The sequence below is a fragment of the Solanum tuberosum genome, unplaced genomic scaffold (genome assembly GCF_000226075.1).
Source record: "Solanum tuberosum cultivar DM 1-3 516 R44 unplaced genomic scaffold, SolTub_3.0 scf00110, whole genome shotgun sequence".
Lineage (NCBI taxonomy): Eukaryota > Viridiplantae > Streptophyta > Magnoliopsida > Solanales > Solanaceae > Solanum > Solanum tuberosum.
Window position 1 is genome coordinate 339732 of NW_006239037.1, and position 20065 is coordinate 359796.

Genomic DNA, 20065 nt, shown 5'->3' on the forward strand with positions numbered 1-20065 from the left:
CTTCATCATTGTATCATTCTTCATTCTATATAGGTAAGTATGAGTCTCCCTATATGACGAAGGGAATTTCCGGTAAGTGACTGTTGCTTCTTTATCTCTTTGTATTGTTTTAGGAAGCAACAATATTTGTTCTTCTTCAACAAAAAAGTTTCATATTGATCTCTTTGTCCCAAATAAAGAGAATTTCGACATTTACTAATCAGAATGATTTGCATAGACATTAATTCTTAAAATGTTTTGATGTGTTCCTTTTTTCTTTAAATGATTTGTTATCTTCTGCAATTTAATTTTGGTAAATAGTTTCCTTTACTTTGATACTATGACATTATTTTCAGCTCTGTAACGTAAAACGTAAAATGTACTTCGCCTTGTGAAATCTCAATGCCTATGTATCTAATATTATTGCTTTATCAATTGGAATATAGTAGTTGCACAAATTGATTTTTACAGGATTTTGAAAGTCGAATTTGCTCGAGGTGGAGAAAGTGGAACAATGCTACGAGTTTAATAAGAGGAAAATTCTGGACGCTTGTATTCTATACACTTAGTTATAACGGAAAATGGTACTTGTGCCTGTATAGCCATTAAGATTACATATTTGTGCTTTATTGAGTTGTAATATAATATCCATATAATTTGGACCTTACAGAATTTTGGAAGTCGAATTTACTCGAGGTGGAGAGACGAACAATGCTTTGGAGTGTAATCGGTAAATTCTGGACTTCTTTGTTCTGTATGCTTAGTTACACCGAAAAATGGTTGTGCTTAGTTTCTTTTATGGTTTGATATTTGAGCTCATTATCCTGCGATTTGTTTCAAATTCATTTAAGCTCATTTTCTCTTCTTTGATTTGGAGTTTTAAAAGGTTAAGACACTCCAGGAATATTTGTACTGAGAAAAATGTGCCTTTAAAGTTACTGGTATGCAAGAGATTTTTTACCTTCTTTTTATTATGTCAAGAATAACCCGCAGTCGCTACCTTTAGAGTGTGTATAGGGTAAAGACTCTCCTCATAGGAGAGGTAATTCGCATTAGGCAAGTCTGGTGCAATGAGCTCGACCTAGAAGGAAAACCTCTTGCTTTCTCTGGTAAGGTTTCAAACTTGAGACCTCCAACCTAGAAGTTCCAAGTCGAAGCGCGATTTCAAATTTATCCACTTTGTCTCTAGCTTTGTTTTAATTTTGAGTTCAGCTGAGGTCTTTTCACCATACTTATAGTTGATCTTTTGTGGACAGCCCCCTCCGCCCCACCTCTTATTTTTTGAGTTTTTTTTTTTTTTTTTGAAAATCGGGTTCATTTGATACGTAGTATAAACTGAAGAAAGAAGTGCAGGCCATTAGTTTTCATGTATTATTATACGACACGATCGTGTTTGCTTTGAAAATAGAGGTGTTATCTAACCTAGCAGATAAAGAGTGCATTAATGACCATTTCTCATACGATGTAAACAAATAACTTCAAATAAAGTTCTTAGGGGTCGTTTGGTGTGATGTATAATACCAAATAGTCCCGGGATTAAATTATAGTATACCGCTTATTTTGTTGTTTGGTTGGCAAGTTCGGGATAACTTATCCCGGGATTAATAATTAGTACCGGGATAAGTTATCCCTAACTTAGGGTGGTATAGTAATCCCGGGATAAAATAGGTAAATGACAAAAATGTCTCTTTCAAACCTTTTGTTATATCACTTTTTACATTAATGAAGGGCATTTTTGTAAACAAATAAATTGTTCTTAAAATTTATTATTTTGAATACAACAAACCAAGCACTCAATAAAAAATAATTCCAACACAACTTATCCCATCATAACTAATCCCAACATAACTTTTCCCAACATAACTTATCCCATCATAACTCATTTTCAAACCAAACGACCCCTTAGGGTCTGTTTGAAAGGACACAATGGAATTGGGAATTGGTGTAATTACTCTCTTTGTCCTGTTTGGTAGACCAAGTAATTACATGGTAAGAGGGGAATTGGGTGTAATTGAAGGGGTGTAATTACACTCCTCAATTCCTTGGGGAGGGTAAGGAATTGAGTGTAATTACACCATGTAATTACATGAATTTTTTAATATTATCTTTTAAAATATATTTATATTTGAAATAGCAAAGGTCACTTCTTTCTTTTTGTTTGGACATTTCCATTTCTTTCAACAGCACAACAACAAATCTTGTGCATCTTCTTTCAAAGTAAGACTTCTTTCTGATTCATTTTACATTTCAAATTTTGATGTCTAGGTAGATTATGTATGAGTTTGATCTTTGTATTTTCTCCTATTAGTTCTTGAGATTAAAATAAATATGAGAATTAATTTTTTTCTTTAATTTTTTATAATAAATTGGAACTGGGTTTGGTGTCTAAAGTCAAATCAGGCCTTATTTAATTGGAGATTGATTGAGTTCATGATTTGTGCCAATATTTGTTGAGGATTTTTATGGCTGTTTTCACTGTTTGTTTCTATTGAGATTGGGTTGCTTGTTTACTTGTAGGCTCTGGGTATTAAGTTGATGAAGGGGCACATGATATTATTGAAATACTAAAAGATAAGAACTACATATTTACTTTATTTTTATGATTGGTTCTGATCGGTGAATGTCAGTTGGTATGGGTGAAAATCTTGTTGATTTGGTTGGTGTTTATGTTATCATCTGTGCAACTGTTGGTGTATTAGCGAGTTGGTACAAGAGAGTGACTGAGAACTGTAATTTGACGACTTCAGGTTGTGAAGTTCGCATCAATCGATACACCTCTGCTCTTGGTTTCTTTCCATTTACACTTTTTGTATTTAAAATTGTATATTAGTTGATTGTTACAGTGCATAATATTATCACTGGTAGCAATAGTAAGTAGCAAAACAAAATATCAACTCCTAGTTAGCCTACCAAACAAACTTTAAATGGGTTAACAGTTCAGATTTGCTGTCCTCGTTGCTAGCTTGGGCTTGAAACTGGCCTTGTACATCACTTCCTAGATGATGCGTCAAATCAAAATACTGAAACTGGCCTTGTACATCACTTCCTGGATGATGCGTCAAATCAAAATAATTTTCGATTCCTCTCTTGCCACACTTGATATATGTGATTAGTCATAGTCATTCGGTAAATGTGAGCATGATGTAAATTACTCCTCATGTTATTCTAAGAACAATCAAGTTCACCTTGCCAAATTAACATCAAAGCCTACTTTAGTGAAGTACTTTTTTGCCTTGAAATTTTTAATATTTTCATTTATGTAGGATGACAACTAACCAAACACCTGTTGGAAAACCATACACCAAATGGAGTGAAGTTCAAGATGAACATTTCATTTACTTTATTGTTGAACAAGTTAAGTTAGGAAGAACGCAACCAGGAGGCTTAACCACCGAAGGATGGGATAGTGTAGAAAAAGAAATGAACAAGCTATATGGGGACAAATTAGATAAGACTAAAATGAAAAATAGGATGAGGACTTTGAAGAAGATATATGCTACTATGAAGAGAATGTCACAACATAGTGGATTTGGGTGGAATGAAGAAACTCGAAAAGTTGATGTTGAAGATGATGTCTGGGAGCAATACCTTGCAGTGAGTTACATATATTCTTATTTTTTTCTCGATATAATTTAAATTTATGTTATTTATTTTTCTGATTTAAGACTATTGATAATATAATAGGCACACCCAAAAGATTCTAAGTATAGGACGAAGACGTTGCCATACTATAATACTTTGGCATTAATTTTTGGAGATACTGTCGCTGATGGTAGGAATGGGTGTGAAATTAATGATGTCAAGGATTTTCAAAGTGAATTCACCGATGATGATTGATGATATAGCTGCTGAAAAAGTTACCATACCTGCTGAAGATACACAATTTGTTGACCAGGATGATGGATATTTTGTTCAGAACATGAACTTTACTAGTCCTGAAATAACTCAATCATCTAATCAAGAAAAGAGAGAAGGAAAAAGGCATTTAGATGAGCAACCAACTTTGACATCACGTCCAAAAAGAATTAAGAATTCTATTGGAAATAGCTTGGCAAAATCTGTTGATCGATGGACAGCAATAGCTGAAGAACAAATAAGGCTACAACATGAACCAAAAAACACTTCCGCTGAAAAATTAATGCCTTTGATATTGGAATTAGACTTCGATGATGAATGGACTATGCAAACTGTTGACCTCCTTGTAGATAAAAGAAATGCTGAATTTTTTGCTGCTATGCCTCCAGAGCTTAGAAAGAGATGGGTCATGCGCAAACTTGATTTATATTGAGTGATGTCGTTTAAAAGCATATTTTGTTGTTCGAATGATGTTTTGGGCTGGTATCTTATTTACTTCTAGATTATCTATTCTAGAATTAATCCTAAGACTTATCTTATGTTTTGTTAAGATTGTATATGATATTATCTCTTCTCTTCTAGATTATCTATTCTAGAATTAATTCCTTTACTTGTCAAATAGGATGGCAAAGGATGATCACGTCATGGTGTTTCTGGCAAAATGTGTACTTTTAATTAGTATCATTGCAAGTTATTTTGGTGTTGGATAAAAAAAAAGAGTGCACAAATCAATTTTAACTGGAGCAGAGTTTATTAAATATTTGATTGAAGGACATCCTCGTGGATGCTATGACCTATTACGTATGAATGTTGGATGTTTCTTGCAATTTGCAGATGAGATGAAAACAAGAGGTCTATTAACTGATTCAAGAATGGTTAGAGTTGAAGAACAACTGGCTATATTTGTATTTACGTTAGCTCATAATGAAAGGAATAGAGTTGTGCAAAATCGTTTTCAACATTCAGGAGAAACAATTAGTCGTTATTTTAACAAGTTCTTGAAAGCTTGTCTCCGATTAGGGAAATACTATGTGAAACAGGCAGGAAAAGATATCTCGCATGAAATATCCTCTAATCCATTTTTTTATCCTTGGTTCAAGGTAAGTTTTTAGCATTACATTTACTTTTACTAGTTAAAATTTTATAATTGTTTTGTGTCATATTTTAAAATTTATTGTAAGCTTTTTGAAGGATTGCGTTGGAGCTATAGATGGAACTCATATTCCTGCACTAATACCCATGGAAGAACAACCGAGATATAGAAATCGTAAAGGAGTTCTTTCTCAAAATGTCCTTGCTGTTGTAGATTTTGATATGAAATTTCAATACGTGCTTAGTGGTTGGGAAGGCTCTGCTTCGGATTCTAGAGTGTTAAGAAATGTTGTTTGGGAAAGATCACAAAATAGATTGAAAATTCCGAATGGTAATTTACTAATAATTCAGATAGTGATATTATTTATTTTTCTAAAGAGTTCAAGCTGATACTTGTAATTTTGTAGGAAAATATTACATGATGCAGGCTATGCAAAAACAAAGGGCTTTCTAGCACCTTATCGTGGTGCACGATATCATTTGAGAGAATGGAGCCAAACACAAGCACCACAAAATGCTCGTGAGCTCTATAACTTGAGACATTCAAACTTCGAAATGTCGTAGAGAGGACATTTGCTGTTTTGAAAAAAAGATTTCCTATATTAACGACTCCTCCTCCGTATTCCATAAAAAAACAAGGTTGGATTGTACTCTCATGTTGCATACTTCATAATTTCATTCGTAAGTGGAATTGGTAGGATTCATATTTTGAAGAACACATGGAAAAGGAAATAGAAGATTCTCACGGTTTGAATGATATTGACTCTGATTCTGATTCTGATGAAGAAGACATTGGACGAGGACCGACAGATGCTGATAAACAATATATGTGCAATCTGAGAGATGAAATATCTCAACAAATGTGGAATGCTAGAGCAATTAGGTGAATATCATACATCGAATGACTCTCTTAGTTTTGTTGTGACTTAACTGTATAAAAAAGGTTATGTTGTAGCAAAAAATATACTTTTAAGTACGTATGTGCGCATATGCCATATAGATCAAGGATGTAAATCATGTGCAATACAAGTTGCCAACATTGTAAGAAATTGCCTTTTGTCAATTATCCTAGTCGTTGGACAGATTAGTGGGGAAAAGGAATGGGAGTAGTCTAGCTTGTGGATGGAGGTTGCAAGGGACTTAAGTTCATATGTATTTGGAGTAGTCTGTTATCACGACTCATGAATGATAGAGCAACATTTCTTCAAATATTTTTGGTCTGATGTCATTCATGATGGCAAATCTTGTTAACTCCACATTTTTCTTCGGTTTCACTGCTACACCACTTGTATGTCACCCGAGTTATGCCATTATTGCAAGCACAACTATTATCACTCAGGGTGCAATCAGTTTCTTTTTGCCATCTCAAGCATAACTAATATTGTTGAACTATAAAATCACTTGCATGACCTTTGTCTTTGTGCATGAAATGTTATAGCTAACTTGCTTAGGTAAGTTTCATGGATCTGCACCTTCCTCAAACATCTTTCATTTACCTACTTAGAATGGTATTTATTTTTCAATGCAATGGTACCATTTGGGCAAGGAAAGATGAAACAAAGAATCAAGGAGCATTATGTCAGTATTCAGCTAGAAAATGATGTTGGCTGAATGCATGTGCGCGACCAATGCCATTGATCTCATTACTTTTCACTGTTGGAAACATTGTTTTCAAAGAGCTAGTTATATGGGATGCTACCGAATTTTGATGTGTGATGCTGGAAAATCTAGGCTTGAAAAAACTTTTGTATTCATTAATTAATTAAGTAGTAATATTATTTACTTAAAATTTAATTTATTTTAAAATTTAACTGTGTAATTACACTGTGGCATCCAAACAGGACATGGGTAATTACAGTGTAATTACATTGTGACAACCAAACATGCCAATGTAATTACTAGACAGTGTAATTACTAGGCTAGTAATTACTACCCTAGTAATTACACCAATTCCAATTACCAGGTGGCTTTCCAAACAGATCCTTAGCGAATTTTTGATCGACATAAAGTGAAAGTTTACAAATACAGTGCCCATCTACAGGTAATATGAATTGTAAATAAATTACCACATCTGGGCTTACCATATACCAGCGTTATGTTAGTTTGGTTAGAGAAAAGGAAGTAAATACTGCCCTAAGAAAGGAGAGTTCTCTATCTAATCAGTATGTCACAAGTAGGAAGTTACACACTACAATGGATTCAAAAGCATTAAATATCCTTTGTTCGAAATATATATATGGAAACACTTGTAAGGTTATTTCTTTATTTTAGTAGCTAGAACTGACTTTTCAATGATGATATAGCACTTGATCTTGATCATGTAGTTGAATGCGTGATTTAGCTTAGGCCTACGTAAACATATCGATTCAGAATAAATAAAGAAAATAATAGCAAGGTATTTTATTTTTTTACTTAAATAGCATGTAGTGATGAAATATAAAGATAATTGTCGATCAAATTGCTTAATAATATGAGTGAGGCCTTCATTTGAAATCTGAATTGCTTATTTGCTTGTTAATACTAGGTGTACTATTACTAATACTTTTCTTCTTCTTAATCTTCTGTTTTATAAAGCCCAAGAGGATTGACTGATTTTTTTTTGCTAGGCAGTCATTGGGTGGGATAAAATTTATAGTTCGGTTCTTAGCCTTCAGTTTTATTGTCAGATTAAGGAAAGGCCTGTCAGGCCGTTTGCCCATGGGGCAGGAATCTTCAAAAAATGTGTGCGTCGATTCAGAAACATAGGACCTTGGCTTACCAATGGATAAAGGCAAGCTTTAGTAACTGATCTTTTATTTTGGGTTTCATTTTCGCATTTTTAAAAAAATCATTATTTTATCTCTTGATGAGGGGTGAATGCCATACTTTCTCCCGCTCAAGTTTTATTACACCTCACTCCAATGTACTTCGCCATCAAACTTGGTTTTGGTATGCTTTAGAGACTTAACTACCAATTACAATTGACCATTTCTCATAGACTCCTCCTCTAATTGAGGAAGGGCTCAGAGGTCTGATGGACTTATGGGTTTAAGTGGTAATGACTTCTTTGAAGCACTGACATTGATGTTGGTGCAGGTGATAAATGGATTAAAAATGCCAATGAAGTATCAATGTGGTGTATTTCGACTTTTCAAGGATAAGTTTTTGAAAGTATTAGTTACTATAATTTGCAAGGAAGAAAATTTTATTGCAATTATTTTGTACAGTCCAAATGATTATTTTGTATATATATATGTTCTCTTCACTCATAAAGTGTTAGTTTTGTTGTTTCAACCTATGTTACTCATATTTTTTTAAAATGTCGATAGGTGTGTGTTGAATTTTTCAAAAGTAGTATATTTTTAGAGTATCCGACATGGATCCAGCATCAAAAGTGAAGAGTCTGCACAACTTCTTAGTTTTGAAGTCTCTCTATGTACCACATGTGCTTACCTTGTTAATGACAAGGTATATTATAATCTCTTATAGTTCCTTCTATGTCCCTATCGAAAAAATTGAATATTCAATAAATTAAAGTAATTAACTAAACTAATAAGAAAGCAAGAAAGGAAAGGACAGAGTTGTATGTTCATAGATATAAGAAATTGAGAGAGGGAGAAACTTATTCATATTTTCTCTATAATATGACCATTTTATAGGCCTAGAAGTAACTTGGGCAAGAACAAGAACAAGAACAAGAGCAAGAGCTACAGTACGTGGTACTATTTGGACACCAAGTTTTGGATATTTAACTTTGAAATAGAGGTGGCTCCCATTAAAGAGCCACATGGACATTCATCATATATTTTACAACAAATACCTTCTTCAATAAGGAATGGAAGTGTTGGATGAATTGATATTTCACATCAATGGAAATATATTGGGAACAAGACAATTACCGCATATTGGGGGTTAAAAATATTTTTGATTGAGATATTAAGTTAGTCTACATGTTCACTATCTTTATAAGGTTATAAATATATTCCATTTATCAATTTAAATAATATTTTTTCGTCGTTGTTAGAATTATTGTTGACCCAATTTATTAGAATAGATTTTAGCAAATAATTAAAATACTAACGTTTGAAACGTCAAAATACAAATTTAACAGGTCTTTCAAATTAGAGATGGCAATGGAGTGGGTGGAGGTTGGCAAAGCTTAACTCGTAAAAATTTTAACGCGCTCCGCCCCGCCTCGTGTAGTGCATTTTTTTTTATAATCTCAATCTGCTCCACCCCGCCCCACATGAATTCACCCCGAGTAGTGCTATTTTGTAATTCCTCCACTCCGCCCCGCATAAATATGCCCCACCCCATTCCTGTAAAATTCTTATTTGATCTCATTTTTTTTGTTTAATCACGTAAATAAATATACACATCACAATATATAACTTTGCACCCAAACCTCAAACAAAGAAATTATGTTTTAATTTATTCCTTGACTTTTTTCCTTTTACATAAATTTTGATATATTAATAGTATCCAATTTTCATAATTCAACTTTGTGAACAATGTCTCACTGGAATTAGTAACAATACTTCATTTTTCACTTGACCGTCTAAATCAAGAAAAAATAACAATCAATTTATCATAGTACTAATCAAAACAAATACTTCAAATTGTAGATTGAGTATATTTTCCTGTTGATCTATTAATACTAATATGATAATAAACTTCAATAATAGACGAGAAAATTTCTGTGTTATGTATGATTTTTATCAAACAAGAAGAGAACACAAGAAGGGAGGAGATTCACATTCACCTTGCACTCACGTAAGTTTAAAAAATAAAGCTGGTTTTGACCCGCTCTGCACCTGCTTAGAGACTATGCTGCTCCGAATAATCTTACACTCACCCCATACTTACTCCACACCATTTTATTGTTATCCCTATTTCTAATTAATCAATGGTTGTCGAGAAAAAAATTGATTACACCATTAATGATGCATCTGCTATTGGTCATTTATAGTTATTTATTATATAAATAAATAACTATGTAGATATCGTACTTCAATATCTAATAGTATGACATTCTCATGAATATATAATGGACACTTTTAACAACTAATATAATATGCAACAATTAATAGATTTTGAATTTATATGTGATTTAATCATGTATAATCATTATCTTTTTTATTTTTTAAATTTCATATATATATATATATATATATATTATATCATTTTCAACTTTTACAATATTAGATCTTTAATAAGACAAACTATAATTTGAGAATTTTTATTACATTGTTTTATCGACAAACTATAAACATCAATATAGAGAAGTCAAACTCTTTTAATTGTGGAAAGGATATGCAAGATGAGACTATAAGCAACAATAAAGTTGATACCCTCAAATGATTAAAGTACTCTTTGGAAGAGCACCTTGTCAATGTGGAGATTGATCATTGTTGGACTACAATAAGCAACATTGTAAAAACTCTTGGCTACATTAAGAAACGTTTGCTTGACGTTGGCATCTATATCTTCATCAGATTTGGATAGCACAAGTTCAACTAGTTGTTGCATGTCATGTTCAATTCTTCGACCCTTCATATTCGGTACCTACAAATTAGTATCCGATATCAACATATTGTAATTACCAGCAAAAGTGGATTCAGGAGTTAAATTCTATGAGTTTAATTTTTAACCTTTGCGCGGTGGAAGAGATGAAGACGGTGGCAAACTCTATTGGATATGTTGAGGAGCTTTTGATACATAGGATGCGACAACAATAGCTCATCTGACTTGCCGGTGCACAAATTTAGCGTCCGAATTAGTAGTTCTGCACCTCCTTTTCCTTCGCCTCCCTCTTCCAATATCATCCACTTTTCCCACTATACATGTTCCCACATTAATAAATTTTTAGATTTTTTTATTTGTCTCAAAAAACAAATTTACCATATTAGCCTGCTAAAGGAAGTATAAGGCGACGACAACAATATTATGACATGTTTCAATTGAGTATCTGATAAAGATGTTTTTGTTAGATACTTACTGCACAAGTCTTTGAAACGTTTTTATGTGTGTTCTCAAGTGTCTATTACATAGATGAGTTAATTATTTAAAATATGATATCCCCTTTAATTATATGCATTAGCATCAATAAGTCGTTAAAATTATCTCATGTCTGGTCCAATCAAAGCTCATGCATATAATATAATAAAATGAGATGACTTATTAATTTGAGAACACGTGCATACCTTTTTCAAAATTTGAATCGAAAATACCTACTTAATATATAGGAACACTTTATTAGGTGCTCAATCTGTAACTCAAATATTTAGATGAAGTTTGCAGACAAATTTAAGGATTATCAATATATTCTGCCTAAATATAATATAATTGCAAAAGTAAGTAAGTAGGACTAACAGCATGATGCAAGTGTTGATGGATGTCTATGCCATGAATCATCAATGCTTCAAGTAGAGTTTCGACGAGCCTTTGTCCTGTCCTATATATTGCATGCGATCGAGTTCAAAATTAGTTCACATAAATTAATTTAAAATAAGGTTCACTGTGAATAGTCCATCTAGCTAATTAAAACAATATGCATGATAGGCTCACTTAGCATTAGAATTGAGGCATTGAATAGTCTCCATAATAGCAGCAACTTTGGCCCAAACCAGTCGCTCTATGTACCTTTCTGGTTCAAATACACTTCCCATCGCCAAATAATACCTCACCAATAAGCTTCTTTCACTCAATCCAAACTCTACTAATCTACATTCTTTGTACCACCTGTAACAATTTATTAATAAATCTTGTGTATGTTCTGTCAGTTCATCTAAACTTACTGGAGAATGCTTTTCCACTCAAGCTGATGCAGTGCTTGGCACTGGTTGTAATCCAATTTTGCCAGTTCCAAATATGTGTTATTATTGATTAAGGGCATCCTGAAAAGTGAAAAATTATAAATACCAAATGGCGCTATTTATTACTACTAAATTAAAATATATACCTGTATAAAGTTTTGCCAATCCACACATCGTCTTCACCACCATATTGTTCGAGAAAGAACCTTGTTTCTAAGCGAGGCAAATTGGCATACCACGGTACGTCTAATGTACCCTACCTGTTAAGACACACACAAAAACTGAATCAAATTAAGTAATATTCTTATCCAAACTGATAGAGAGTGTAATTAATTATTTTTACCTCTCCAGGGAGATCTTTGGTGATGATCCATTTGTCTATAAGTTGATTTTGAGCACGTTTTTCTTGCAAGAAATTGGAGGAGAATTTCTTTGCATCATCAAGTATCTTCTCTTTAGGAAATATTAACTGTGAAGCTCTAAATAAATTATACATTCCAGTCACAGCCTGACTTGTTTGTCCCGCCACGCAAAAGAATTCACCCTTGCTCTCAAAGATTTTGAATGCATCTATTGGGGAAAAAAACCCATGTAATTTATCAATATTAGTACTAAAGAGTTTAAGCTTATATCAATTGATAATGTACATATTTTTTTATATAATCAATAAAATTGATCTAGAACAACATGCACTCTCTTTTGAATTTTTGTTGATGTAGTAAAATTACTCCTCTCCACTATGGACTAGGTCACACCAACCAAACCACATTAACTTTGTGTCTTCTTTATTTGTTTTAGAAAAAACACATAAAAAACCTCCAAACATGGCAGCACAATTTAGCTTAACACTTAAACTACACGAACGTTTAAACACCCTCTTAATAATTTTTGAGTGAATTAAGTACCCCCTTAATAACTTTAAATACATGGTTGTGATGTGGTGCTGGCGGGTGAGAGTGGTACTATACTCTCAGGGTGATACTTAATTCACTCTAAAGTTATTAAGGGGGTGTTTAAACGTCCATGTAGTTTAAGTGTTGAAGTAAGTTGTGCTGCCAAGTTCGGAGGTTATGTATTTTCTCTTTGTTTTACTGTTATTATTATAACTTACTATTGTCTTTGTTATTGTCACTATAACATTATTTGGCTAAATTCTGCTCTACGTAAATTCATTACCAAAGACAATGGACTGATAATTCAATTCAAGTGAATGACTTACCAGTAGAAACGACGTAGCCATGCAACCTTAAAAGTCTAAAACCCATGGCCGTGACATCAATGTCTTGAAATCTGTAATTTCTAGCCCAGCAGATTCCTTCATTTGTCCAATATCTAAAATAAACATATCATTTTATTTATTAATATTTCTCAAGAGGTGTGTTCAATTAAATAAAAACAAGTAAAAATGAACTAAGAGAGTAGTACTATTACTTCTATCATTAATAATATTCTCTCTAATTTATTGGAACAAAGGTAAAGGTGAAAAAATAATTAATTATATTTTAATTTTTTAAAATAATAAATATTTTTGATCAATTATTTTTAATAATCATGATAAATAAAATAGATCGGTGGACGGAGTATTCACATATAGTCCTTAAATTTCTCAAAACTTGCTCAAAATAGTTGTAGTAGTACGTACTATGTCGTACCTATTGACATAATCGACACATTCTTTAATTTCTGCCTCAAAATACCGAGAAATTCCAAGTCTTTGCAATCGATCAACAATCCAAATGTGCTCAAATAAGTCCACCGGATATACATTTGGAACTTAATAATTATTATGCATTCAAATGTCAAAATTAGCTCTAGAGAAATAAAAAACAATAGTAGAAAAAATAAAAAGTTGTCGGGTGCATGTGGATCCGCCTCTGCCAAAAGGTAAAAGGTAGTATATGTGACGTACCTCCGCCATTGAATTTGTGAACAATGTTGGTGAGATAATTGAGAGAATTATGATCTCTAGTCTGCATAAATGCAAAGGCAGTGGAGGATGGAGAAAAGAGGAAAGAACCATCAGCACACTGCAAGAGAAGTAGCTTTTGCCACTCCAAATCTGGCATCCCTTCCAAACTGAAGAGTAACGGTGTCGGCACTTTGTGCATTTTGTCTCTCGGCACCCTATATATTATATAGGGAAAATTGCACTAATAGTACTCTTAGCATCATATTAATATCATCATATATATAAAGTTAAAATATTTTATGTATGTATAGTAGATGTTGAATTCATTTCGTGAAAATTTTGGTTCCGTTACTTATAGGCTCGTTTATGGGTGTATTAAAGGGAAAAGTAAACCTATACTAGTTAATTAGCTAATATAGCTATAGTTTGAATTAATTACGGCTAGCAACTTAATTTTAGCTTTAATTACGTCACTTGTCCTCTTTTATACATATACACATACAAATTATACACATATATACAATTATCTGATAGATATACATATATAATTCGTCTCTCTCCACTCTCTGCCCAACCTCGCTCGCCTCTCTCCTCTCTCTCCCAATATCGCTCGCCTCTCTCCTCCCTCTCTCAATCTCGCTCGCCAGTTATACAAATACAAATGTATATCAGTTATATAAATATACAATTATCTGACAGATATAAATATACAGTTCGCCTCTCTCTCCACTCTCTACCCAATCTCGCTCACCTCTCTCCTCCCTCTCCTAATATTGCTCACCTCTCTCCTCCTCTTCCAATCTCGCTCGCCAGATATACAAATACATATGTATATTAGTTACATATATACAATTATTTGACAAATATACCTAAACAATTCGACAAATATACATATACAATTAGCCTCTCTCCACTCTCTGCCCTCTCTCGCTCGCTTCTCTCCTCCCTCTCCCAATCTCGCTCGCCATTCTCCTCCCTATAACATATAGCTACAAATCGTAATTAACAAACTATAGTTATAGAACGTAATTAAGTTATTTTTGAGTGGCTATATGTGAAAGTTCCCTTATTATATATAGAAATTACTATCAACATTATTCCATTTCATTTAAATTTATCGAAATATCCTCAAAGTGCCCAAGCAGGCATGTTGACTTGTCTGCTTGGGCACTTGAAATTCTCTCTTCGTATATATTTAAGTTCAACTATAATGAATATCAAATATGCTTCATTTATATAAACGTTATCACTAATTAATGATTGTACTTAAGTGGTATGAGTTCTTAATATTTAAACGGAAAAGGGACAAAATTGTCTCAGAACTATGCGAAATAGACTACTTATACCATTCATTACATTTTGGGATAAAAATGGGAAAAAATGACAAATATACTCTCGGACTATCATAAATGGTATGCAGATACCCTCCATCATACTTTTGGAACATTGGTGCCCTTGCCGTCCAAAAACTAGAGCATATATGCTCTTCACTCTAACGGAAGACTAAATAGGGACACGTGGCGCAATCTTATCCATCGATCCGATATTTAATAAATATAGGGTCAGTGGATAAGATTAAGACACGTGTATGTCCGTTAGTATAAAGGGTATATATGCTCTAGTTTTTTTACTGCAAGGGCACTAATTTCCCAAAGTATGACAAAGGATATCTGCATACTATTTACGATAGTTCGGAGGTATATTTATCCTTTTTCCCTAAAAGATGCCCCGCTCTTATCCTAAGAGACCACAAATACCCCTTCAAGAGGGTATTTAACTCTTGAGGATATTTTTGTGGTCTCTTGAAATAACGACGGGGGAATTTTTTATCCCAAGGTAAATTATTTGATTTTGTAAAGTTAAGTAGTAAGTACAAAATTTGCTTGCTTACCTTGTGAGTTTTAGATTTCTTTTGTCATATATGTCTCTCAAAACACAAGAATCATCCGGAATATGAATGCCGATATTTCTTCCAATCTCAATAAGTGAAGGAAATGCCACTTCAAATCCGATTGGCATATGCTCAACATTTTCATCTGCAATCTTGCTTAAATTTTCTTTGATAAACGACATTCCTATACCACCCTCCCCACCCAAAATAAAAAATAAAAATAAGAATCCAAAAGAGAATGCATTATTACCTCCACATATATAGATTAAATGAGAAAAATGACATATTTGTTTTTGTACTCTTAAACAAAATATATTTATCCTTTCTCATACTTTTTGAATATATTTGACTCGGAGCACATCTCTATGTTAATGGGGTTGCACCAGGAATATAATCAACCCTTAGCCCATTTTCAGTTGCTTTGATGATGGATGTATTGATGCAACAAATTCAAAGTGAAGTCATGACATGGTGTATGTTATTTGCGGATGATGAAATTTTGATTGACGAGACTTGCACATGAGTTAATATTAATTTGGAGGTTTGGAGAAAGACTTGCAAAGGAGTTAATATTAATCAACTATGTTGTTTTGTTACTACCTATTGTTTCTTATACTTTCGTTACATCATCTTATAGTCTATATTTGTCTTGAGCCAATGGTCCATAAAAAACAAGAGGTAGAGGTAAGGTACGTTTACACTCAATCCTCCTTAGACCTCACTATATGTGGGACTACACTAGCTAGTATGTTGTTGTATAACTTTTTGATATATTTGTCATTGTCATCAAACTTTAAACATATATTTTGAACTGTTAAGTCTCATGTCTCCATTCTTATTATCCAATGGTCCATAAAAAAACAAGAGGTAGAGGTAAGGTATGTGTACACTCAGTCCTCCCTAGACCTCACTATGTGGGACTACACTAGCTAGTATGTTGTTGTATACTTTTTTTGATATATTTGTCATTGTCATCCAACTTTAAACATATATTTTGAACTGTTAAGTCTCATGTCTCCATTCTTATATATTATTCTATGTGGCGCCTATGTAGATATATTTTTTGTTATTTAATTTGTACTAACAAATACTTAACACAATAACTTTGCAGAAACATAAACAACAAAGTTTAGCTTTGATTTAATGTTTCTTTCGACTTTAGGAGATTTAAGTGTGTGAGAACCATTTTACCTAAATTCATATTTACCCATATTTTATATGATAGATTGTAATTCAGTTCATTTTGGCTCAATCAATCCAAATTCGATCCAATCCAACCATATGTCACCCATAGTTGTAGGCAATAGTTAGAGGAGATAACAACTAGAGATGATATCTTGGAAGTTTGAGCTTGGGAAGACACAACGATGACTACAAAAAATAATTAAAGTAGTTAATTATTACCTAGTTCACTTTTGTGGTGATGCACATTCCAAGATTTCAAGGCAATAATACATGCCAATGTGTTGATGATACGATCATGAGCCAAAAATATGAATTTGTCACCCCAAGAGCCATCAACAAGTTGATTGTTGGCAATCCATTCAATACATGAAGGGAATTGAGGATTATTATTGACGTCTTTCACAAGAGCAACCCAAGCTGTATCATAAGCTGATACACTTATTTCCCCATCATCCATCGATTGCACCATTAATCGGACCACGTCAATCATGTGTTCCTTTATCATACTTGATGTGTACATCTTTTACATGTAGTTATGTTTTAGATAATCTAATGACTGGTTTAGATGTATATATCGTCAACATATACAAGGTCGGTTCTAGGTGAAGTGAGGTTCAAATTTTCTTTGTCGAAAGATTAAAGAGTTAATTTCTCAAAAGATCACTCAACTTTGAAATTTTATTTAGCAAAGTCACTGAACTTTATTTTGTATTAATAAAATCACTCAACTTTGACTTTTGTATCAATAAAATCACTCAACTAAATTTTACTTTAAAATGTCTAATATGACAAAATAAAATATTTATTTTATGCCATATAAATATAAACACCACCGATAAATAACATATTTGTTTATTATTTCATGAATTTCTTTGTATAAATTTTTAGCTCTGCATATTTTTTGAAAATATTTGCGAGTCTATTAACGGTAATGAGAATAAAAAGAAAAAGAGGAGAGAAAATTATTGTCAACCATAGTTAATGTTACTTAGTTAATAAAATAAATTTGATCCATTAGATAAATAATAGAGCATGCATGTGTAATTCATATTGGTGAGGAGCTAAGCAGTGCCGGCTCTATGGCTAGAGCCTAGACAAAGTAAGACATGCCAATTTTGTGGCCTTTTTTCAAAAATAAGTTATGTATTATACCTTACTATTAATTTTTTATAGATTTTAGACCTCCAATTAAAATTTCGTTTTAGAAATTCAATTATATTGAGTTGTTCCTAGAACAATAAGCTCAAGTAAGAAAAATAAAAGCAAGAATATTTTCTAATTTGGTCAAACCACACTGTGTGTTGTTTCTTTTTCTTCCTCCATGTTGTCGTTCGACTTGATAACTGGCAAATCATTTTTGTAACAAATCGATAATGTCACTATTTTTGTCAATAAAATTACAGTAAAAAAGAAAGGACAAAAGAATTAAAAAATACTACCTAATCAATACCTTGTGTGTGTCGACGTCTTGAAACCCCAATATTGAATTGTAGACTATAACCGAAACTTACTTTTTCTGTAAAATAGTGAGTATTTCATTAGTACTTAAAAATTACAATACACATTTTATTTATATATATCATGTCACCCTATTCGTTTCAATTTATATAGGTGATATAGTTTAACTGGACACATAATTTAAAGACCTCCCTTGTTGTCTTGTTTGCTTTCGGATAAGAAAGACCAGTCACTTTAACCTACCTTCCTACCTTTAGTTGCCTTAAGGCCTGTCTTTCTTTCAGAACCTTGTTACTTTTAAGCTGTCTTTTCACCTGAGGCTTTCGGACAAGACTACTTACTCTAGTAGGTTAGTAAGCTACCTCTTCTGCTTTCAGGCTTCTCCCATCTGATATTTTTATTACAGTTATAGCCTCAAAATAGGCAATGAATTGCGGACAACTTTCTACTTCGTCGGTAGTTTCGAGAGCTAAGCCAATTCGTTTCTAGTTTTGTAGGAGGCCATAACATAAAAAATCAGGAGAATCTTCTTAATCTTTGACTTTGAAGTGGGAATGGTCACAAATATATTGCAATATTTCAAAATTATTCTTAAAATAAATAAATAATTTAAATAAAAGACTATTCTTATGTGAACTTTTTGCCAAAGTGAAATCTAACACTGATAAAATATTGATAGATAGTATTAAATAGTTGTCAAATATGAGAAAAAGAAAATAGTACTTAATAATATATTGAGAGTAGAGTTACATTAAAAGAGAAGAAGAATATTGAGAAGGGTAAAGTAGAGCTCACGTTTAATCGCAGATGCGTAGCGGCGGGCGGTGAGAGATAATTCGAGAGAAGACGCCATGGTTAAATAAGATTGACAAAACATCAAAATATTTATTTTCTTTTTTGCTCTTAATTCTTTGAAAAATGAAACTAAATTAAAAGTAGTGGTTAAATAATGAGTGCTGTGAGATGAATGATTTCCCAATATATTCTTTGGAAAACTTTTGCTATCTGTATTATATATATAGTTGTATGAAACATTTCTTATTGAAAATAGTACATAATTATTCCCTCAACTTGTATCTTATTTTTAAGTAAACACTTAAATTTTGCGGGTAGGTATTCTATCACCTCCCTTAACAATTTTGAATTGGTATTAATGTCTTTTTTCAATTCATCAAAATTTTGAGATTTTTACTCCATTATTTCTCTGAAATACCCTTACATTAGGCGTGAATTATTAGTTTTATTCTTAAACTATTGATAGCCTTAAAAAGACACCATTTTATTTGACTAACTGAATTTAAATACACCTCGAACTTGCAACATGCGTGAATTACACCCCTAAATTCTCATCAAGCTCACTTACTATATCATGTGGCAGATTGGGAGTGACCGAGGTGTATCTAAGTTTAGTTAATCAAGTAGAAGAGATTTTAAGACTGCCAGTAATTCAGAAATGAAATTAATAATTTGCGCCAAATTAAGATTTGTTTTCAATACTTCTCTTTACGATCTCTTACCACCTCTTCATCGTCTTAAAATGCCTCTTCACTGAAAACGATAGGCTGTCAGCGGGCATCTCCCTCTTCACTCATTTTTCTTATATTTTGATACTCTTTATCGTTCACACCAAAAAAGCAAACGGCGATAATCAAACCATAGCCCTATAATTAACAAGGGTGAAATAAAAGAAAGAAAAGGCAAAAAAAAAAAGAGCAGGAAAATAACTTTTCTTTTTAAAAAAATATGTTAAAACTAATTTTTTCATCTTTTTCTTTTTGGCCAAAAACAAATACATATTAATATCAGCTTAAAATTACTTAGAGGATAATAGGACCCTCACAAAGTTTAAATATCTTCTTAAAAATGAGATTCAAATTTAGAGGAATAATTATACATTATCTC

The 20065-nt window shown here is 32.6% G+C and overlaps 1 protein-coding gene across 1 annotated transcript; it reads right to left on the reverse strand.

The window, feature by feature from the left end:
* Positions 1-10215: 10215 nt before the first annotated feature.
* On the reverse strand, positions 10216-17225 carry LOC102585386 (ent-copalyl diphosphate synthase, chloroplastic). The gene is given in 13 exon segments (XM_015309672.1): positions 10216-10470; positions 10557-10742; positions 11278-11359; positions 11473-11646; positions 11703-11801; positions 11867-11971; positions 11973-11980; positions 12064-12290; positions 12940-13052; positions 13373-13493; positions 13630-13844; positions 15521-15704; positions 16925-17225. Coding segments are annotated over 13 exon segments (2019 nt in total). The 3' UTR covers positions 10216-10266.
* Positions 17226-20065: the final 2840 nt, after the last annotated feature.